This window comes from Bemisia tabaci, chromosome 6, assembly GCF_918797505.1.
Source record: "Bemisia tabaci chromosome 6, PGI_BMITA_v3".
Lineage (NCBI taxonomy): Eukaryota > Metazoa > Arthropoda > Insecta > Hemiptera > Aleyrodidae > Bemisia > Bemisia tabaci.
In genome coordinates, this window is record NC_092798.1 from 11509582 (window position 1) to 11527963 (window position 18382).

At 35.2% G+C, this 18382-nt stretch overlaps 1 protein-coding gene and 1 long non-coding RNA gene across 4 annotated transcripts in view; one reads left to right on the forward strand and one right to left on the reverse strand.

The window, feature by feature from the left end:
* spn-E (spindle E) overlaps positions 1–18382 on the reverse strand; it is a 61188-nt gene that overhangs the window by 14766 nt on the left and 28040 nt on the right. For all 3 annotated transcript variants that reach the window (XM_019053706.2, XM_072301717.1, XM_072301718.1), the window contains exons 14-19: positions 18090–18251; positions 16283–16433; positions 14565–14801; positions 13053–13298; positions 12194–12337; positions 10570–10713 (exon numbers count right to left, since the gene is read on the reverse strand). In XM_019053706.2, coding sequence (XP_018909251.2) covers positions 10570–10713; positions 12194–12337; positions 13053–13298; positions 14565–14801; positions 16283–16433; positions 18090–18251 — 1084 coding nt within the window. The remainder of the gene's footprint in view (positions 1–10569; positions 10714–12193; positions 12338–13052; positions 13299–14564; positions 14802–16282; positions 16434–18089; positions 18252–18382) is intronic.
* Positions 1961–6770, forward strand: LOC109038643 (uncharacterized). The gene is made up of 2 exons (XR_002009614.2): positions 1961–3612; positions 6595–6770. It is a non-coding gene; the product is annotated as an uncharacterized lncRNA (long non-coding RNA).

The window sequence follows — 18382 nt, forward strand, 5'->3', positions numbered from 1 at the left end:
CCAATTTATTTAAACGACTGTTCTAATTTTTGAAATCTCTAAATATTCCAAACTGAAATGATCAGACAAGAGAGTGAATTTATGATGATTGAATTTCGTAATGAGGCAAGAAATTGTCAAAATGTTCGACCGACTCTAAAATACCTCGTAATTCTAGACATGTTGCAGACCAAGGGGGGGGGGGGGGGGGGGGGGGGAATTTTTTACTAAAAAAAAAAAAAATCATGATTTAAAAAGTTTCCTGTAACAATTTATGACGTATCTTTCAAAAGATAGATATCTGAATCATCAAAGAAATTTATTAAAACAGGAAAGGTAAACGACTAATTGTCTCAAGTTTCAAAAGCTTCATCGGCTTCGTCTAAAAAAAGTTATATTTCTCATATTTCTTATTCGTAAGCTCTATCAGAGGCGCAGCAATATTAGAAAAAATAAATAAATAAAAAAAAAGAAATCTATGAATAAAGGACCGTTAAAAAAATTTACACTACCCAGAAAAGAACAAATGTCTTTTTAACATTTGGGAGTTTTATGCTTTCAAATAGCATCTACATATATTTGACTGTGAAGGAGCCAAGCCTTTTTCATTAATAAAATAACCAAGAAAATTGAGGTTTTTTAACATTACGGGACATTTTTCAGTCTTGAAACGGAGATTAAATTATTTCATCGTTCATTACAAAAATTTCAATAAATAATTAAATCATTGATGCAAATGAGGAATCTATGATACAACAAATCTGAAAATATTCTCTGTAAAGCTTTGCTGAAAGCACTGGGTGAATTTTTTAAAAGAAACCGAATAGACACGTTAAAAGCACATGAGCATCACAAGCGTTTGCTTAAATTTTGCTGATAAAACATTCGCTAAGAAAGTCGAAAGTAGGAAAAGTAAGTATTCTCTTATAATTCAGAAACAATATTACCGATCCTTGGTAAAGGGAATCGATCTGGGACAATTACTTTGTTAACTTTTCTGAAATGCACCACTACTCTCCTATCTTTAGCGGTCAACTGTTCTAACGGTTTTTCAATGTGCGTCTCCCTTTGTAACTAAGAAAGTTGAAAATGCATAGTCACTGAAAATATTATTGAGGCGTCCCTCAAATTATTCACTATGCTACGCAGATTATTCTATCGATATTTGGCAAATTATAGGGAAGACGACAGATAATATTTTTTGAATTTACTTAATAGCCAAAGGCTTTTGTTAACAATTTCAGCTTAGTAGAGGCAATGGACCCCTAGACGAGGTACGAATTTCAGCATTCTGATACATACTTCTTAACCAAAATTTTACGTAGAACACGATGCGCACAACGAAAATTGCCAAAATCAACTCCATACGAAGATATTTAATGATTCTTGATGCGTGAATTCAAACCACCCGCTCATGAAAACTCAATGCTCTACGTGATTCACATCGCGCGCTAAATAATTATCATGACAGTCTCTGCGATATAAAAATCTGGCAACCTCAATCTTGACGCTTCGACTCAGCTATAGCAAATTGCTTACTGTTTGAAAAACTCGTGGTGAGAAATGAACATTGCTCGATTGAGAAGCTTGCTGAAACTTTTGTAGTGCGCGATTTGACTCACGTAGAGCTTTGAGTTTCCTGTGAGCGGGCAGTTCAAATTCCTTGCAACCAATGTAAAATTAAAATGCTAATATCACCGTAAGGAGTTGGTTTCAGTAAGTTTAGTTGCGCGAATCGTGCTCTACGTGTAATTCTGGTTAAGAAACATGTATCAGAATGCTTAAATTCGTACCTTGTCTAGTGGTCCATTGGCAACTCAGTTTGGCGTTTTACAAGTTTATTGATAAGAAAAATTTTAAGAAAATTTTGAAAAAGTGAAATTAACGAATTTAAAAATGTTAAAGTCGTCTAAAATGACAAAATTCCAGAAGGGAAAAGAAAAGTTTTACAACGATTCACCCAAGTTGTCCGGGGTTCCATGTTCCAAAAAGCGTAAGTCCAGCAAAGTCCAGAGTCCAGAAAACAAGAGAGAGAGGTGTGGTCGAGCCGAGGCTCTCGACCAGAGTCCTCGTTCTCGCTGAGCTGAGGCTCCTTGCAAGCCCACAGATCAAGTCGATAAGTTTATCAAAAAAGTTAATGAGCGCAATTTAGATAGAGAGTTAAGCTCCTTATCTAAATATCTCAGGTGGACGCATTGATAATTTCAAAATTCCACCCATTTGAAAGGGATTGGTGTCCACTGTATTCGGAAGTCCAAATTTTGTTTAAAAACTCAAGTCAACCTAAGTCGAATCTGGCACTGGTCTATTTAACTAGTTTCAGTGTGCTTTACCATTAAACAAATCATGTTGGAGTATTGAATGAAACTTAATAACTCGAAAAATACCGAGTATCAGAGGAGAAAGGACACCTTTATCAAACTGCACACTACTGTATTCGGAACATGTCAGTTTGCTTTCGATGGCTAATTTGAACTACATTGTGTAGCAGTGAACCACAATTTCTGGCTCATTTTAGAAACATCTTGTTAGCCATAAGTTTTCCTATGCAAATAGAAGCTTTTCTGAATGAGCCAGAAACAGCAGTTCTGAATGGCAAAATGTAGCAGATTTCGATTTTTCAAGAGCTAAAAATTTAAATTAATTGATTCTCATGTAAACTTAAAAAACACTAGTTTTCACTTAAGTGAATTTTAGACACTTCAACACACGGCATGTTTTCTGAATTAAAGTGAGAAAAACATGTCTCGAGGTGCTTTAATTACGACCCTGTCTAGCAGTCCATTTATGACCTCATAATAGGAAACAGAAAAAAAACACAGCTAATTAATAAGCTCGGCTTGGGTTTCCACTATGGTGACAAAATGTTCAACCGCCACCCAAAAAACCATGAGATGTTTAAAAAAAAATTGAGTTCTTATTGCCACTGAAGTGCTGGTTGCGAGAAGGGCATTTCTCGGTTGCTGAGTTTTAGAACTTCTGTCTCTAATTCATGTCTTACAATTAGAAAAGCATCTGATGGGCGATATTTCCTAAATTTTTTTCAATAGAACTTAGTAGAATCATGCCAAATATTTCGTAAGAATTTCAATGAAATGCATGCATTCACTTTCTTTACAATGAATGAAATATTAGCGAAGATTCTGAAAGATTTCAATCGATTGCCCTTCTTGCACTCTGAGTCTCAATTAAACTAATGTTGAAAAATATTGTAAAATTAATATAGGTTAAACAAGCAGGATGAAATCAAACTATGATATTGGAAAAAAAAACAAAGCAGCTAAATTGAATGCATATTTAATAAGCATAGCATTTTAACTTGACAGAGGCAAGAGAGAAAAAAAATAAATCAAATTTCTAAAGTCAAAATCAAATGAAAGAGCTAGGAATGCCTATTCCAAAAAAACTTAAATTTGAACACATTTTTCTGAAAAGACAGAGCTAAACAATCAAAATTTGAGGTTAAAGCAGACTGATCAAATTCAGTGAGTACATAGTGAAACCAAAAGCAAGAGAGAGCAAGTGCGGGAATAAGACTGGACAGTTTTTTTTAGAAAACTATTTTTCTTATCAGTTAGAGGAGATTAATATTAAGAGAAGAGCCAAATGCTAAATTTCAAGGGGAAAAAAAAGGTAAGTCCATAAAAACTTCCATCAAGTTAAGCATATACTACGTGACTGAAAAGACCTGGTTACATATAGATACTAGCGGGCTGATTGTTGAAATTGGTAGACAAAGCATTAGACAAAGAAAAGATAATGATACAGCAGGATCCTGTTTATGTAAGCGGGTGGTTGCGATGGACAAAGGAGGTAGGTGATAGATTAACTAACGGCAACCTACAGGAAACCCTTTAGGTAGTCCATCATTTTCTCCCTTGGTCTATGCCAACTATACGTTCCAACCAATAGGATCGCTCCATACTCCTTATGTCTTCTTTGACTATGGATTCTAATAATCAGCTCGCTCAGCAAAGCTTGGGAAAACGTAGAAAACTATCGGTTATGCACACATAGGCCTTGTCTCCACAGGACGTTTTCATGGGATTTGTCCCAAGTTCGAATCGCAGGAATGAAACTTCTGGGATTTTTCCCAGTTACCGTCTCCATGGGACGAGGCTCATACAGTCCTGCGACTAGTTTGCACGGGAAGATAAATTAGTCAAAGTCGAGTATTTAACCGGGATTAAAATAATAATTAAACTCAATCGACAATTGGACACATTATTTTAACGAAACAAACATAAACAATGGAGTAATCAACAAAATATCGCACAATTCATTTTCACTTATTCTTCCTCTCTCAGTGTGTCCTAGGGGTACAAGGACCAAACTTGGAACTGGGAAAAATATTGGTTAACTCAATATTTTTCCCAACTTCGTAAATGGAATTTTTCCCAGGGACAAATCCTGTGAAACATCTTGTGGAGACAAGGCCATACCTACCTATCTGGATCTTCCTTCTTGAAAGTTTCTACTCTCAGCAAAGATAGGCTAATCAAGATAGTTCAATTAGAATAAAATTAAAGATTATCGAGCCGCCATGAATTCTCAGTCGAATTCTCAAAATGAACGCAGAATAATTGTTCTTGAGGGGCTTCTGGACATAACTTGTTTTGCCACATTTTTTTTTTAAATAGCGTGTGAAAACATAACTTTGAATCAACGTTTTTCCAGAAATAGCGTTCTGTTATTGGTTCCCCTTCAAAAGTATTTTAACAGGATACGACTGTAATTAGCCCATTTTAGTAGCTTTCAACAGCTTTTAGAGCCTTCCTCAAAGCATATGGATGGTGTAAGTCGGCAATAACATAACTCGTTTGCGGTGTCTGAAAAACTCCGCCTCTACGTTATTTTTTTTAGAAGAGAACAAATTGACATCATTCCTTGAAGTTTATGCAGAATTTTCTTTGAACAGAGAAGAAAAATCACGGCAGTTTCAAAGAATTGCCGTTCAGTAGTTTTCCGTTTAAAAAATAAAGTATGACAGGAAGTCTGCTACGTCACAAACCGAGTTATAAGATTGCTGATTTACACCGTCAATATCTGATTACTTTTGTGGTGATTTTTTAGCAATAACGAAGTCTCTTTCGTAGCCCAGTGATGTAAAGAGGATGAATTTGAAAATTACTTTTAGTTTAGAAACCGAATTAATTTGTTAACTATTTTAGAGACCTGTCGCATTGTCTAACTTTTAAGAACAAATGGGGGCAGAAACAAAAATCTCATCACATGAATAAATAAATAAAAAAGGAAGAAATTCCATGATGTCAACTTTTGAACAAGAACTTCTAAGATTAACTATGTAAATGAATCTCCAACCTTGGCCAAAAGTTTGATAAGAAAGCTTGGATTTGAAAAAATACAAAAGCTTAAGAGAGTAACATGGTGACTGTCCATGGACAAGGGACCGCAGTACATATCTACAGCACATACAGGATAATTGGACTACAATTTGCAATTGGGAACTACAATGTCTGGCTCATTCGTAAAACCACATACGTCTATACGGATATTGATGGTACATACTTTCTTTTTATGTTGAGCCAGAAATCATGGTTTCTAATTGCAAAATGTAGTCCAATTTATCAGAACCACAACTCTTGTTCCATCGAGTCAATGACTCAATTTTTAACAGAAATTCTCTCAGGAGGAATAGATCAGGTTCAATTCAATTTTTTACCAATAGAGAGAATATAGCTTTTGATAGTTTTCTTTTAAAGCCACAGCTTTTGAAATGTCAGCGTTCATCTTTCAAAACTTAAGTTCGATTTTACTTTTTTCTGCGTTATTCGTGGCAAAATGTTTTCATAACACTCATCTGAACAGTGGTTTCAATACATTGATTTTGAGTGTTTTGCTGCTGAGGTCTATCTTACAGATGGCAGTTGGAATTAGACTTAACTAAAATTGACGTAACTACATCAGCCGCTGCCCAATTTTCTCTGATGTTTTATTAATTAAACAGAAAACAGGGCGACATTAGATCTTGAAATTTTACGATGAAGCTATTCTTAATCTAGAGTAAATTCACAGAAAGTTCAAAGGCATGAAGAAGTTTAGTTCTCTATTAAAAATAAAACATGAGAGAAAATTAGAGAGCGGTAAATGCAGTTGGGCTAGTTCCCAATTAGAGAAGAGAAAAACCAAGATGGAAACATTAGAAAATTTGGTAGCATATGAAAAAAAAACCGGTCCAAAAATCATTAGAAGTTAAGATTGTTTACAGAGCAAAAACTAAGAACTTAAAACTGAAAGCATGCGCTGAATAATAAAGTATAGAACTTCACGACGTCATGCGTATGCAGAGCGTGGACATTCTGAGCAGTATCACCATTTTTCCATTCTTTGTGATACTTTCACCAAAATTAGCAAAAAAGCAAAACTTGATTATCCCGTAACTTGAATTAACTTCACTTCTTGAGTCATCCAATTAATACAGTTCCCAACTTAGATGGTTTGCACTTTCCTTCGCTGGATAATTCAGTTGAAAATTAAGTGATAATAAGCAAAGATTAAGTGATAATTAAGATATAATAAGCGGGTGCATTGTACAAGAACTTGACCATTGTGTTCTACAGTGAATTCTGTAAAAAGTTTTCTCTTTTCCGTCAGGGTTTTCTAAATGTAGAGATACTCTTGGAAAGCTGAAATTCATATAGTTCACAACTTTAATATTCTTGCTCTTCCTCATATGCTCATCGCCAAGGCTCGTGATCTCCTCTCTTGTCAACAAAAATACATAGATGTTATCTTGAAATTTCAGTTGGTTTGCCTGTTCTCCTTTCTCTGTAAGTTTGATACGACCTTCAATTATCCTGAGTTAATATACTTTTCTTTGCTGTTAATTCTTCATCTGTTTATTGTTCTTGGATTCTGTTCAAGGGTTTACCTGGCATAGATAAATCGGTAATCAAGTAAAAAAATCCAACAATTCTACTATGATACAAGATCTATAGGACCAAGCTCAGCAAACAAGCAAGGAAAAAGATGAATCGTAGCCCTCCTGACATGAGGGCATAACTACATTCCACAATGCACCCTGTAGTCCATTCGACTCAATACTTTCCCGGGCTCATCTCTAAGTGTAATTACGTCCTTTTGTTAGCCAAAGGATGAAATAAGACGAAATTCTTAAACCTCAAGAGTGGAGAATTAACTAGATTACTTGAAATGGTGGAAAGAATGTACATGCTGATCTGGAAAGTTTTACAGATATTGCATTGCAGCTTTCATTGGATTCAACCTTAACATTGCATTACTAAATTCGTTTTAGCAAAATAACTTTTGAATGAGCCCTGCTGTCTACAAAATTTTAGATCATTTACCAGGTTTTTTTATTTCCGCAAAGTGTTCTTGGAGGTTGCAGAGCGCCTGTTGACAGTTGCAACCTTGTTATGTCACATCCTTTTAAACGTGTTTTTGTCTTGTTTGTTTCTACTGAATTTGGTCCAATATAAAAAAAAGAATGAAACTTCTAGTAAAATTAAAATGATTAAAGCAACCAAAAAACCACAAGGCCTTAAAAAATGCTATTAGGTGGGTGAGATCCAAGCAATAAGCTATCAAGTATCTGCTTACCTCATGGGTTCACGCTGGTGCCACTATGATCCAAGTTCAAGCAGAATCGTTCACAATTTAAAAACACTCCGGAATATAATTTAATTCAAAAACACATTTGAAGCAAAACACAAATAAAAAGATCCGATTTAAGACACGAGCCTGCTCAGCTTCTTGATTTTTTTACTTGAACTTCGTGTTTCGAAAATTCCACTTCTCGAGATACAAATCATAGAAAAAGGCATTCCAGGATTGTTCACGCTCTCCTGGATGGCATTGGCTGAAAATGCTAAGTTGACACGTTACTCACGAAATTTCCTACGTCGACAAAAATTCCCAGACTTTCCAGGTTTCCCAGACCCTGGCGACCCTTATTAGATCTACTTGGGTAGCTAATGGAAGTCATGATCGGGAAGTTACTACATCTCTACATGGACATTCTTTGTTTCATCATTGCATATCTCATAGACATCCATGCATTTCAGGAAAAAATGTGGCTGAAATTTTATGTAAGTAACAAGATCATCGAAATATTGGAAATTTTCTGCGCCAGATTAAGGGAAAAAGTATCTTATTTGGACATATTGAACTCAAGTATTGCAGTTTGTTTTTATACTGTTTTTGTTGTAGTTGTTACTACTGCTGTTGTTGTTAGTGATGTTGTTGTTGTTGTTGTTCATGTTGACTTATGATTTTTAAGCGTGCCAGTAGGGTTCGCTTTTTGAAATCACTTGGTTCTACCATAGTACAGCACACCGATCAATCCATGCTATTTAACGGGCCGTCCAAAGATTTTTTTCCTTGCACCCGGTTTTTTGGCATCTTGCGCTTAAAGTGCAATCTGCGAAGAACCTTGTGACTCATTAGACCATGTGCTAACCGTGGCCCGTGCAGAAATCCACTTAAACCACTGCAGTTATCTCCCGGCATTGCTTTGGGTGCCCGGTTTCAACCACGAGAACAAAAGGCCGACCATCTATCTTCTTTCACTTTCTCCATCTTTCACGCCCGATTAACCATTCACCGTGACGCCAAATCCACCAAATTTTCACAAAAATAGTTTTCTATCTGTTTAGCAAGTGTTTCCTTACCCTCCGTTAAAATACAAATAAAAAGCGACCTCATTTGTAAAAATTTGCCAAATAGAGGAGAAGTCACAGTTTGAAATCCAAAGCGATTAACCTAACGCGATTAACTCAACGCAATTAACTCAACACAATTTCTCAACGCAAACAATGAGAGAAAGGAAAAAATAAGAAATGCTAATTATAATTAATATCATTCACCTCAGAATTTTACAATCCATTAAATTAGGTAACCGAGCAAAAATTGGGGCAAAATTACAAAAAATTGGTCTTTTGAATGGGGCTTCCTTCTAAGAATTTTGACCTAAAGGCAAGAGTCGGATAGCAGCCGCACCCCATAGAATACACAGTGTACCTGAACAAGTTTAAACTGTTTTATCTGCCACGATCGAAAACTCTGTAGATTCTTGAACTACAGTGTCTCTTGAGTCATTTAAGCCAAAAAAAATTGTGTCAAAATCCTGGATAAAAAAGGCGATTTACAAGTATTTTGGGGTTATAATAGCTAGATCACCGGTAGTAAATCCCACTATATTATTGATAAGATATTAACTCAATAGTTTAATGCCTCAGTTTCTTTAATACAATTATTTTAAGCACTTGAGCACCTATACTACCAATCTTAGCCATGTGGTGATTTCCTGAGAGTCGATAATTGAAGGAATTTCTTATCAAACCTTCCAAAAATGACCTGCTTTTTAGGCAGCTGATTCGGCCATCAAATCGATGAAAATTAGTTCCCGGACGAAATTATGATGAAAACACACTAAAATTCCGTCCAATTATCATATTTTTAAGCTGATACACGGCAGTTCGCCGCAAATTGCGGTCATGCGCAAATGCTGTATATCAGCCTAAAACAAGATAATTGGACGGAATCTTTAAAATCAATTTACATTTAACGTTCATGAATCAACATTTTCTCCCAAATTTAGCAAAAGGTACAAATTGATGCAAATAGCAATGACAGAAATGACATGAAAATAGTAGGTATGTGTCAAACATTTCAGTTATTCAGCACGCTTTTCCAACATATTCATCTTGGATTTTTCTTCTTGTTTAAACTTGGTGTACTATAATTTTCAAGGTTTGTGTCACAGTTTGCAAAACCAAACTATCAAAGAAACTGTGAATAAATGAATATCCGTCATGACCACGAACATACCCAAGTTCCAACTTTATTCAAAAAGGACCTGCCCCATCAAGGAGCATTTTCTTCCCCCTCAAGGGCCAAGGATGGTACCTTGTACCTCCAAGAAACTGTCTCTTCAGCACTCAAGTATCCAATCTCTGAGAATTCTATCAAAATTTGGATTCACAGAAAAGTTCCATTCTTGTTATTCAATTCAGTTGAATAGCGGTTTTACGGTTTTTTTGCAAAAAAATGACAGCTCTTCTGTGCTTGATAAAATTTTTAGGTACAAGCGCATCATTGAAGCACTTCAAATATTTGTTCTTGTATCACTGGTGGTATGCAGAAACACATGTCTAAAAGAGAAATTGCGTCAAGGATGCGTATAAATTTAAATAGATAGGTGCAAAAAAAACACCAAAAAACTGTCATGTCCCAAAAAAAATCATGAAAACAACGACTGACTATACTGAAAAACAAAAGTAAAACTTTTCCGGGCATCAAATTTTTGATGGAAACCCTATACATTGGACACATATGTGTTTAAACATGAAAATTCAAATAGCAAAGAAACAGTTTTAATGAAGATTTTATCAATTATTATTTGGGTGATATTTAGCGACAGGTGCCGTGAATTTTCAAATGCCAAAGCAAGTTTTTCAGATGTAAGTCAGTCGGTGAAATAGACACTGATCCACACTCAAATACTGGACTTATTACACTTCCAAGGATTTGGAGAGTTGCACGCACACATACACACCCTCTCTCACATCCAGAGCCCTACTTTCCATCTAAAGTGGTTTATTACATTACCTGTCTCACTCTGCGATTATGACTGAGGTCTAATTTGACTTCTGGAGGACCTTCCCACAGTTTATGGTAAGGTGCAGACATTGTATCATCCACTGCGTATGATGTTTCATTCTCGCCTAGACTAATGCGCCTGAAGTGGTCCATCTGAAAAACAATAATAATCAAATGAACGATTATAGTTGCAGTAGTTATCACTAATATTTCAGCTTTTAAAATTCTTCCTTAATGAGATAAAAACGGTACTACAAAAAAACATTTTTTTTTCATTACCTATCCTCAATGAAAACTTCCAAGTTTTGTTTTCAACCCAAGGTTCATCATATAAGCAGCGCATATAGATATACTACATACTGCAAATACCTTTGAAACCAAAAGAAATTAGTAAAAAAAAAAAAAAAGATTCAAATTTTTGGAAATTTACTAATCTTTTAAAGGGATTTGAATTTATTCATTATGGACGGATACACCACTAGTTTCTCTGACACTTCAAAACATATAAAATTAGAAGAATAAAACAAGTTCCCACCATCATGAACACATTTTTTGAGACAATTTATTTTACTACAGGAAAACCATTGGACAAATGAATTCGAAAATTTCACTTCAGTTCTTTCATGCTGTTGATAAATTTTGGAAATATTTCCCCAAAATCAATCCATGCAGGTCAGTCATTATGCATCTTTGTGGAATCCAATCCTCTGCCCAGCCCTCACTCAACTGCAAGCAGTGTATCATTTAAACTTTCCGCCAAAATGCGCGATAAGGTCTCAGACCTTGACTACGGGAATGACTGACCTGTGTGAATTGCTCTTGAACTTTCCTCCGAAAAAATAAAGAGCAAAAGTAATTTAGCCGTAAGTTCTACTATTTGTAGCTTTCTCTCTGGAAATGGTTGGAAGTTATCACAGCTAAGAACTGGGGTGAAAAGTGAAATTTCATGCGAACCTATGAGTTTTAACAAAATTATGATATGTCTCTCTCATTACCAAAACTTCATTGAATCACACTTATCATTTAAATTTTATCAATTAAACAATTTTTTCCAACAATTCTTACCACCTCTTTTTTCATTCTCAGAGTTCTTGACATCTTTTGATTGACCAAAATCAAGGATTTCTTAAATAGTTCTCGTCAGTGGGGTTCAAAGCTTTGAAGACTTTTCAAAAAATTTCAAGTACGCTCAAAGATGCACAAAAATATTTTGAAACCGTAAAAAATGCCTTGAAAATAGTAGTCTCCTCCGCTTATTATTTTATTGTTAGATACTTATGGATGAAGAGGCAGATATTTGAATCCCTTTGTAATAAAACGGCGTAACTTAGGGGTATCATTAGTATTGTTGCTGTTACAGTCTTTGCTCTTCCTCAATTAAAATACTGAGGATTGTTTGTTTCCTGAGATCTCGGCTTTGCAGCTCAACAGAGACGACCCCATATACAATAAAATGGATTCAAAATCAGAGAAGAAGTGGAGAAAAATACATTTGTTTCAGTAAGTTTAGTTGTATGAATCATATTCGACTCGAAATTTCGATGAAAAAATACATTTTATAATTTTAAATTCGCACCTTCTCTACTGAGAACTTCCATTGTTGAATGTAAAAGGAAGAGTAAAAAGGACTTACCATAGACTGAAAGCTTTCTTCGCATTTTTCTGCAAACCCTTCTTCAATTAAAATATTGTTGATTGTTTTGCCGATTGTTTGTTTTTCAAGGCTCACTGGCCTGTACAGCTCAACGGAGACAATCCCATAAACAATAGAATAGATCTAAAATCAGGGAAGGAATGAGAACAATAAATAGCTTGTAATAATGATGACTTAGATTTTGACATCGACTTTATATTCTAATGGGTGTTCAGGTTTTTCCTCCTGGATTGGAAGGTATCACGGATGATAGGGATGAGAGAGATTTTTGTCATTTAGAGAAATAAATGCTTTTGGTTATCAAATAATATGCAAGCTTAGGATGCACATAAACTTAAACTCTAATAAATATAAAGTAACACTGAGAGGAAAAAATACACTCTAGCATGAGATGAGAGGTGAGCTTTAGTACCCAATTTTCCTTCTAGGGACAACCTAAGACAGGTTATATCTAGAATGATGGACATCATATTTATTAAAATAGGTTTCTGTACTTTTTTATACATAATAGCTCTTGATCACTTTCTTGCGAGTAGGAATTGACCCAATTACTAAGTAGGATGTAATTTTGGGTTTCTTCAGTTTTTAGAAAAAGAAAAAGAAAAAGGAAAAAAAAAAAAAAAACCACACGTTAATTGAAGCAAACAGTGTGAACAAATGATCAGTGAGTCCTACAGATTGTTGGATGTCAACAGGGATAATTAGTAAATGATTAACCTGACATCAGATATTGACAGAGGTTTTAAAAAAAAACCCTGTATACTAATCTTGATGATTCTAGAACAATCTCTACCCTTTACACTATGAAACTATTAAGGTAAAAAGTTGCGAAAGTTACATGTGCCATGAAATGATCGTTGAGCGCCAGATCGATAAAACGCCTGGTAGCATCTTTAGTCCAATCACCTCCTCTTATCTGAGATGGTTTTATTTCAGATAAAGAACACTGGATGGCTAGTTCGGGAAGTTCCTCGATGGTTTGATCTATTTTCATCTCTGCTAGTTTTTGGTTTATTTTTGGAGTAAATTCCATCACATCATCTCGACTGACTTCCATTGTATTTCCAAAGTCAATAAAAAAGACCTGAAACATTAAAATTAGAGGATAAGGCGTGTTTTTCTGAAGAATATCATGCCAGTTTTCCCACTCCTATCGTTAAATCAGTCATGTTCATTATGACTGCGCTGAGCACTGAGCAGAATCCAAGATAAAGTCCTCTTCATCATGCAACCATGCATCGGAGTTTCCTTTTATTACAGTCATTACTAAACACATTGATAGACAAAGTGTGAAATCACGTACCTCCATTGCAGCATTTCAAAATTTCCACTCTTATTTTATTTTTTTGCCGAAAAATAAGACAACACAGCTACAGACTACATAGTTTGAAATTTTTAGGGAATATTCTGCTGATAAGTAGAGAAGAAAAATGAAGGAAGTTTTCAAGAAATTGCGTTGACTAGTTATCTAAAGAGAACATAAAGCATGACAGAAAGTCTGCACCATTGTAAACCAAGATACGTGGTTTGGGAGTATCACTGTCGATATAATAGGTGCGACCGACCTTACTCGTTTTTGTTCGGTAGTTTTCAGGTCATTCCACGTCAAATCAGACCAGTGATTTGACCTGACCCCTTTAGAATTTGATGAAATTTGGCACACTCCTTTTGTTCACTGAGCTAAGTCAAAAAATGTAGATTTTAATCTTTTAGGATGCCTCTGTCAACTTTTGTTGAGATTTAAGGTTCGGTCACATTGACAGACATTAGCACCTTTAGGAGTCTGTAACTTTGGAATGGTTGATCCGAGCCAAACTGTTCTGATACCAATGAAAAGCTCCTTTAATGCACTTTTTACTTATACGTAACACAGTTTGACATAACTTCAAATTTGTTTGTAAAAACATTGTCAAGTCAAAAACTGATATATCTCAAAAAAGGGTAAATTAAAACATACAAAATTTTGACTTGTGGTCAATCATACTGTGAGGTATCTGAATGCAAAAATTCAGAGTACAGACTTGATGGAGTCGAAAGTTAGGAGCTAAAATAGTTCATTTTTCTCAAGAGCGAAAGCGCGGCAGGTGATGCGAGCTGCTCCGAGCCACAACGTTTCAAGAAAATCTTACGCTGCTTTTGATAAAATTGGTTATTCCAGATCTTTGAATGCTATGGAATTTATTTTCAGAATAATTTCTGGAAATCTAATCGAATCTTAATGTGCTCATGGTGAATCGCACCCAAGATTTGGATCTTGATTAGAAATATTTTTTTGGATATTTATTTTGTATCTTGAATTTGCTTGGGCAAACACACTTAATTAAAATGAAAAAAGAAAGACAGAACTTACTTTGTACATGAAGTTAGCTTTGCCCTTGATAGATTTTGGCTTAGCTTCCATGACTCGAGCTCTATAGTAACACATGGAGTCATCATCATGGAATCTAACAGCGTACATGTTGCCTTTTATCACATTCTTAGGACTTCCTAAATTTCCAGGAGCGTTTAGAAGATCTGTGACGACTTTCAACATCTTTTTCATAACGGGAGTGTTGTAAACAACCCAGAAGTGAGATGGATCATCGATCTATCAAAAAGAAACAGTAAAAAAAACTTTAGAATCTATAAGCTTAAAACATTATGTTCAATACTTTTCATTCTTGTGGAACGATCCAACCATTCTACCACAGTAAGACTGACTTTTTATCTTGAAGATGGTCAGAGAGGAACTATGCACCTCTACATTTTCGTGAAAGCACAATTTGTCAATGGATGTTAATCAAATACCACTTTCAATAAATGAAATGCTTGTGGATGACTTTTTTAAAAGTTTCAACTGCAATTTTGATGCTTTTCACAGCATCTTGATTTTAACACAAAAGTTGATCTGATTTTATTCCGCTTATTAGCTACATCCGGCCAAAATGTTTGTGCGAGACCCATATTGTATTCCCCACATCCATTTTCATTTCATCTGAAGATATGCTGCAAAGTTAAGCATTCTGATACATGAGTTCTCTTCAAAATTTCATGTAGAATACTACTTATGCAACGAGAATTACTGTAATCAATTCCTAACCAAGATACTGATGGTTTTATTTAGCACTGGTTACAAGAAATTTGAATTTCCTGCTCACAAGAAAAACCAGAGTCTGCATGAATCAAATCACACGGTACAACTGTTTTGGTGCACTTTTTAATCCAGCAGCGTTCCCTCCCTGCCTTATGCAGTTCACAAAATAAACAACGAGCAACAGCTGAACCGGCTTGTCGAGATTGACGTTGCCATATTTTCATACAGCAGAGACTGTTCCGGTAGTGTTAAGTGTGCGATTTAAATCTACATTATCATTTTTTTGTTAAAGGGAAGTTTGAATTTAGGTATTGAAAAACTTTAATAACTTTCTTAGGAGTTACTTTTAATGATTTTCTTTGCGGAAATCATGTTATCCGTGATGAGAAAACACCAATAATAATGCTCAAATTCGAAGCTTGTCTGGGAGTCTATTGAATCTTGTAATTTGAAACAAGCCACCTAATTTTTAAGATAGCCTCTTTGACAACAACACATTTGTAGTCTCTGATGTCACCATAAAAAAGGCAAGTAGAGCCTGAAATTATGGTGGAAGGGAGGTGATTAAAATATTCAAGTGTGATAGAAAAAGATCGGGAGAAGAGTTTCAGAAAAACGAGGATGGCGCGTTTTCCAACTGCATGATTGAAATCACCTTCAACATGATTCGATCTTCATCTATAACGCAGCAAACAAATGACTAACTCTCCTCCCATTTCTGTAAGAGCAGTAAAATTGTTTTCAAAGAGGGTTTTCCCTGTTTTTCCTCCTGTTATCTAACAGGCTTCTAACAAAAGAGGTCAGTAAAACCAATTTTTGAAATTTTTGGAGTTGAGTCGATTTCAAACCACTTGATTGTATCTATCTTGTTACACAAGATCTAGAGAGAGGTTGATTTTTCTCTCTCTACGCAGAGATTGGCATGAATGATAGAGGTTTCTAAAAATCAGAAGTGGCGAATGAAGAATAGAGAGAATGAAATAGCATCTTATTACATGAGTGACGGAGACAGCAATCTTCTTCACTGAGGGCTCTGGAATAAAATTTTCAATTTTTGGTTTGACTTCTGTGAAATTGATTCCAAAACATTGTTTTTCCTCCTTTACAAGACCGAGTTCCTTGGCTTTTGCCATAGCTTCATCTACCCTAAAATCAAGCAAGACAGAGATACCAAGTCATTGGTTCATCAGTCATCATATTTATGGTGAAATTAAAAAAGAAGTACAGTAATACCTCAAAATCCCGACCTTCAAATAACAATGGTTAAAGAGAAACGATTTAAGAGGTCTCAAATCAACCTCTTGGTGGGCCTGTTCTGATAATTTTTAAACGCCCTGTAGCTGTCGCAAGCAAGTAGTACAATCAGGCTTTTTCAGGCAAACGGTCAAAAAATCAGATATTTGCACTTGGATTGAAATTCTGATTATTTGCCTAATTTTAGACAAAATTATTAATTTCTCACATAAAAGGATTCTCTGTAAAAAAGCGCATCATACAATAGTATTTTGAGCTCTTTTTAGCTTCTAAATGAGCATTTACCTTGAAATTTTCAGTACATCATAGAACACAAAATTCCTACAATTTTAACTTTTGAATGTATCATAAGAATTTGAAGATAAAGAAACAAGGAGAGTTCGCAGATTTGATGGGTTATTTTTACCAAAACATTCAAAACATGTGAGCTGTTTGCTGTAGATTTACGAAATTTCGTGAACTATCCAAATTTGACTATCTGCCTTGGCATTCGATAAAATGCCTAATTTGACTAATTGCCTGCGACATAGCTACATAATTAAGCTTTAATTCAGCCCCTCAAGCTTTTTGCCTTCGCAAGGAAAAAACGACAAACTCCTGGAATATTTTTATTAGCCAGGGCCAGTTTGCATGAGTCACAGCTTTGTCCAATGGTCTGCTTCCAGACACCCACCTTTCCACTCCTCTCTTTACTATCTTACCGCAGGCAGTTTTGTACCATTGTATTTGCATCTGTTTCCTTTTTTGTAATCCAATATACAAATCCAGGCTGAAGGGGTGAAGTATGAGAAAAACAAAATTCCTCGTTTAAAATCTTTGTTATCAAACAACCAAGACTCTTACCACATCCAATACTGATAACCAGCCCATGAAAACTCAATGAACCACTGGACAATGCACAAATTTTAACATTCGGATGTATGTTTCCTCTCAATGAAAATTTCAAGAACACGATTTGTACAATGAAAATGACTGACATTAATTTCTAACAGAGATATTAACATTTTAGCACTGGTTGAGAAAATTTGAATTTCCTGATGACAAGAAAAACTAGTCCATGTAAACTAAATCGCGCATTACAACGGTTTTGGCAGACTTCTGAGTCCTTCTCCACCTTGTGTTGTTCGAAAGGTAGAGACAACGTTCAACAGCTATGCTGAAGCGCAGAGATTGAGGTTGCCCTGAATTCATACTGTAGAGATTGTCACAGCTATATTTAGTGTGCGGTTTAAATTAGGTCAATTGCGGTTTTCAAATGAGTGGAAAGTTTAAATTTTTGCCTCCAAAAACAATAAAACTCCTATTTTGATTAGGACGTAATTTCGATATATTTCATTGCAAAAATCGTTTTCTAAGTAGAATTTTGATAAAAAAAAAAACATATCATAATGCATAAAGACACACCTTGTCTATTGATCTATTCAAATATCTGTGGAGAAAGTCAAGGGTTCATTGAGCTGAAACAAAATCAAATTAACACATCAAACTAACAAAACAGGTTGTTCATTATTTGGAAAATTATTCTAGATCATACTGAAATATACTTACGGTAGTAAATCGAGTTTTATAGGAATTTTAAGCTGTCGAAGTTTAAGAGCGCCATAAACAGAGGGATGAATTTTTCCAGGTATTTTAGAGGTTGTGAAGAACTTTCCAATTGGTTTTTCTGGATTTTTCCAAAACTCATTGTAGAATTGTACATAAACTTTGCTGAAAAACAAATAGAAAACAGTAAAACCTCATTCTGTGTGTACAAAATCTAAAATTCTATTGAAGGGGAGGCAAGAATTGGAATGGGCAAAAAGCCACGCAGTGCATACTTTCTCTCGGTATTTAAGTGA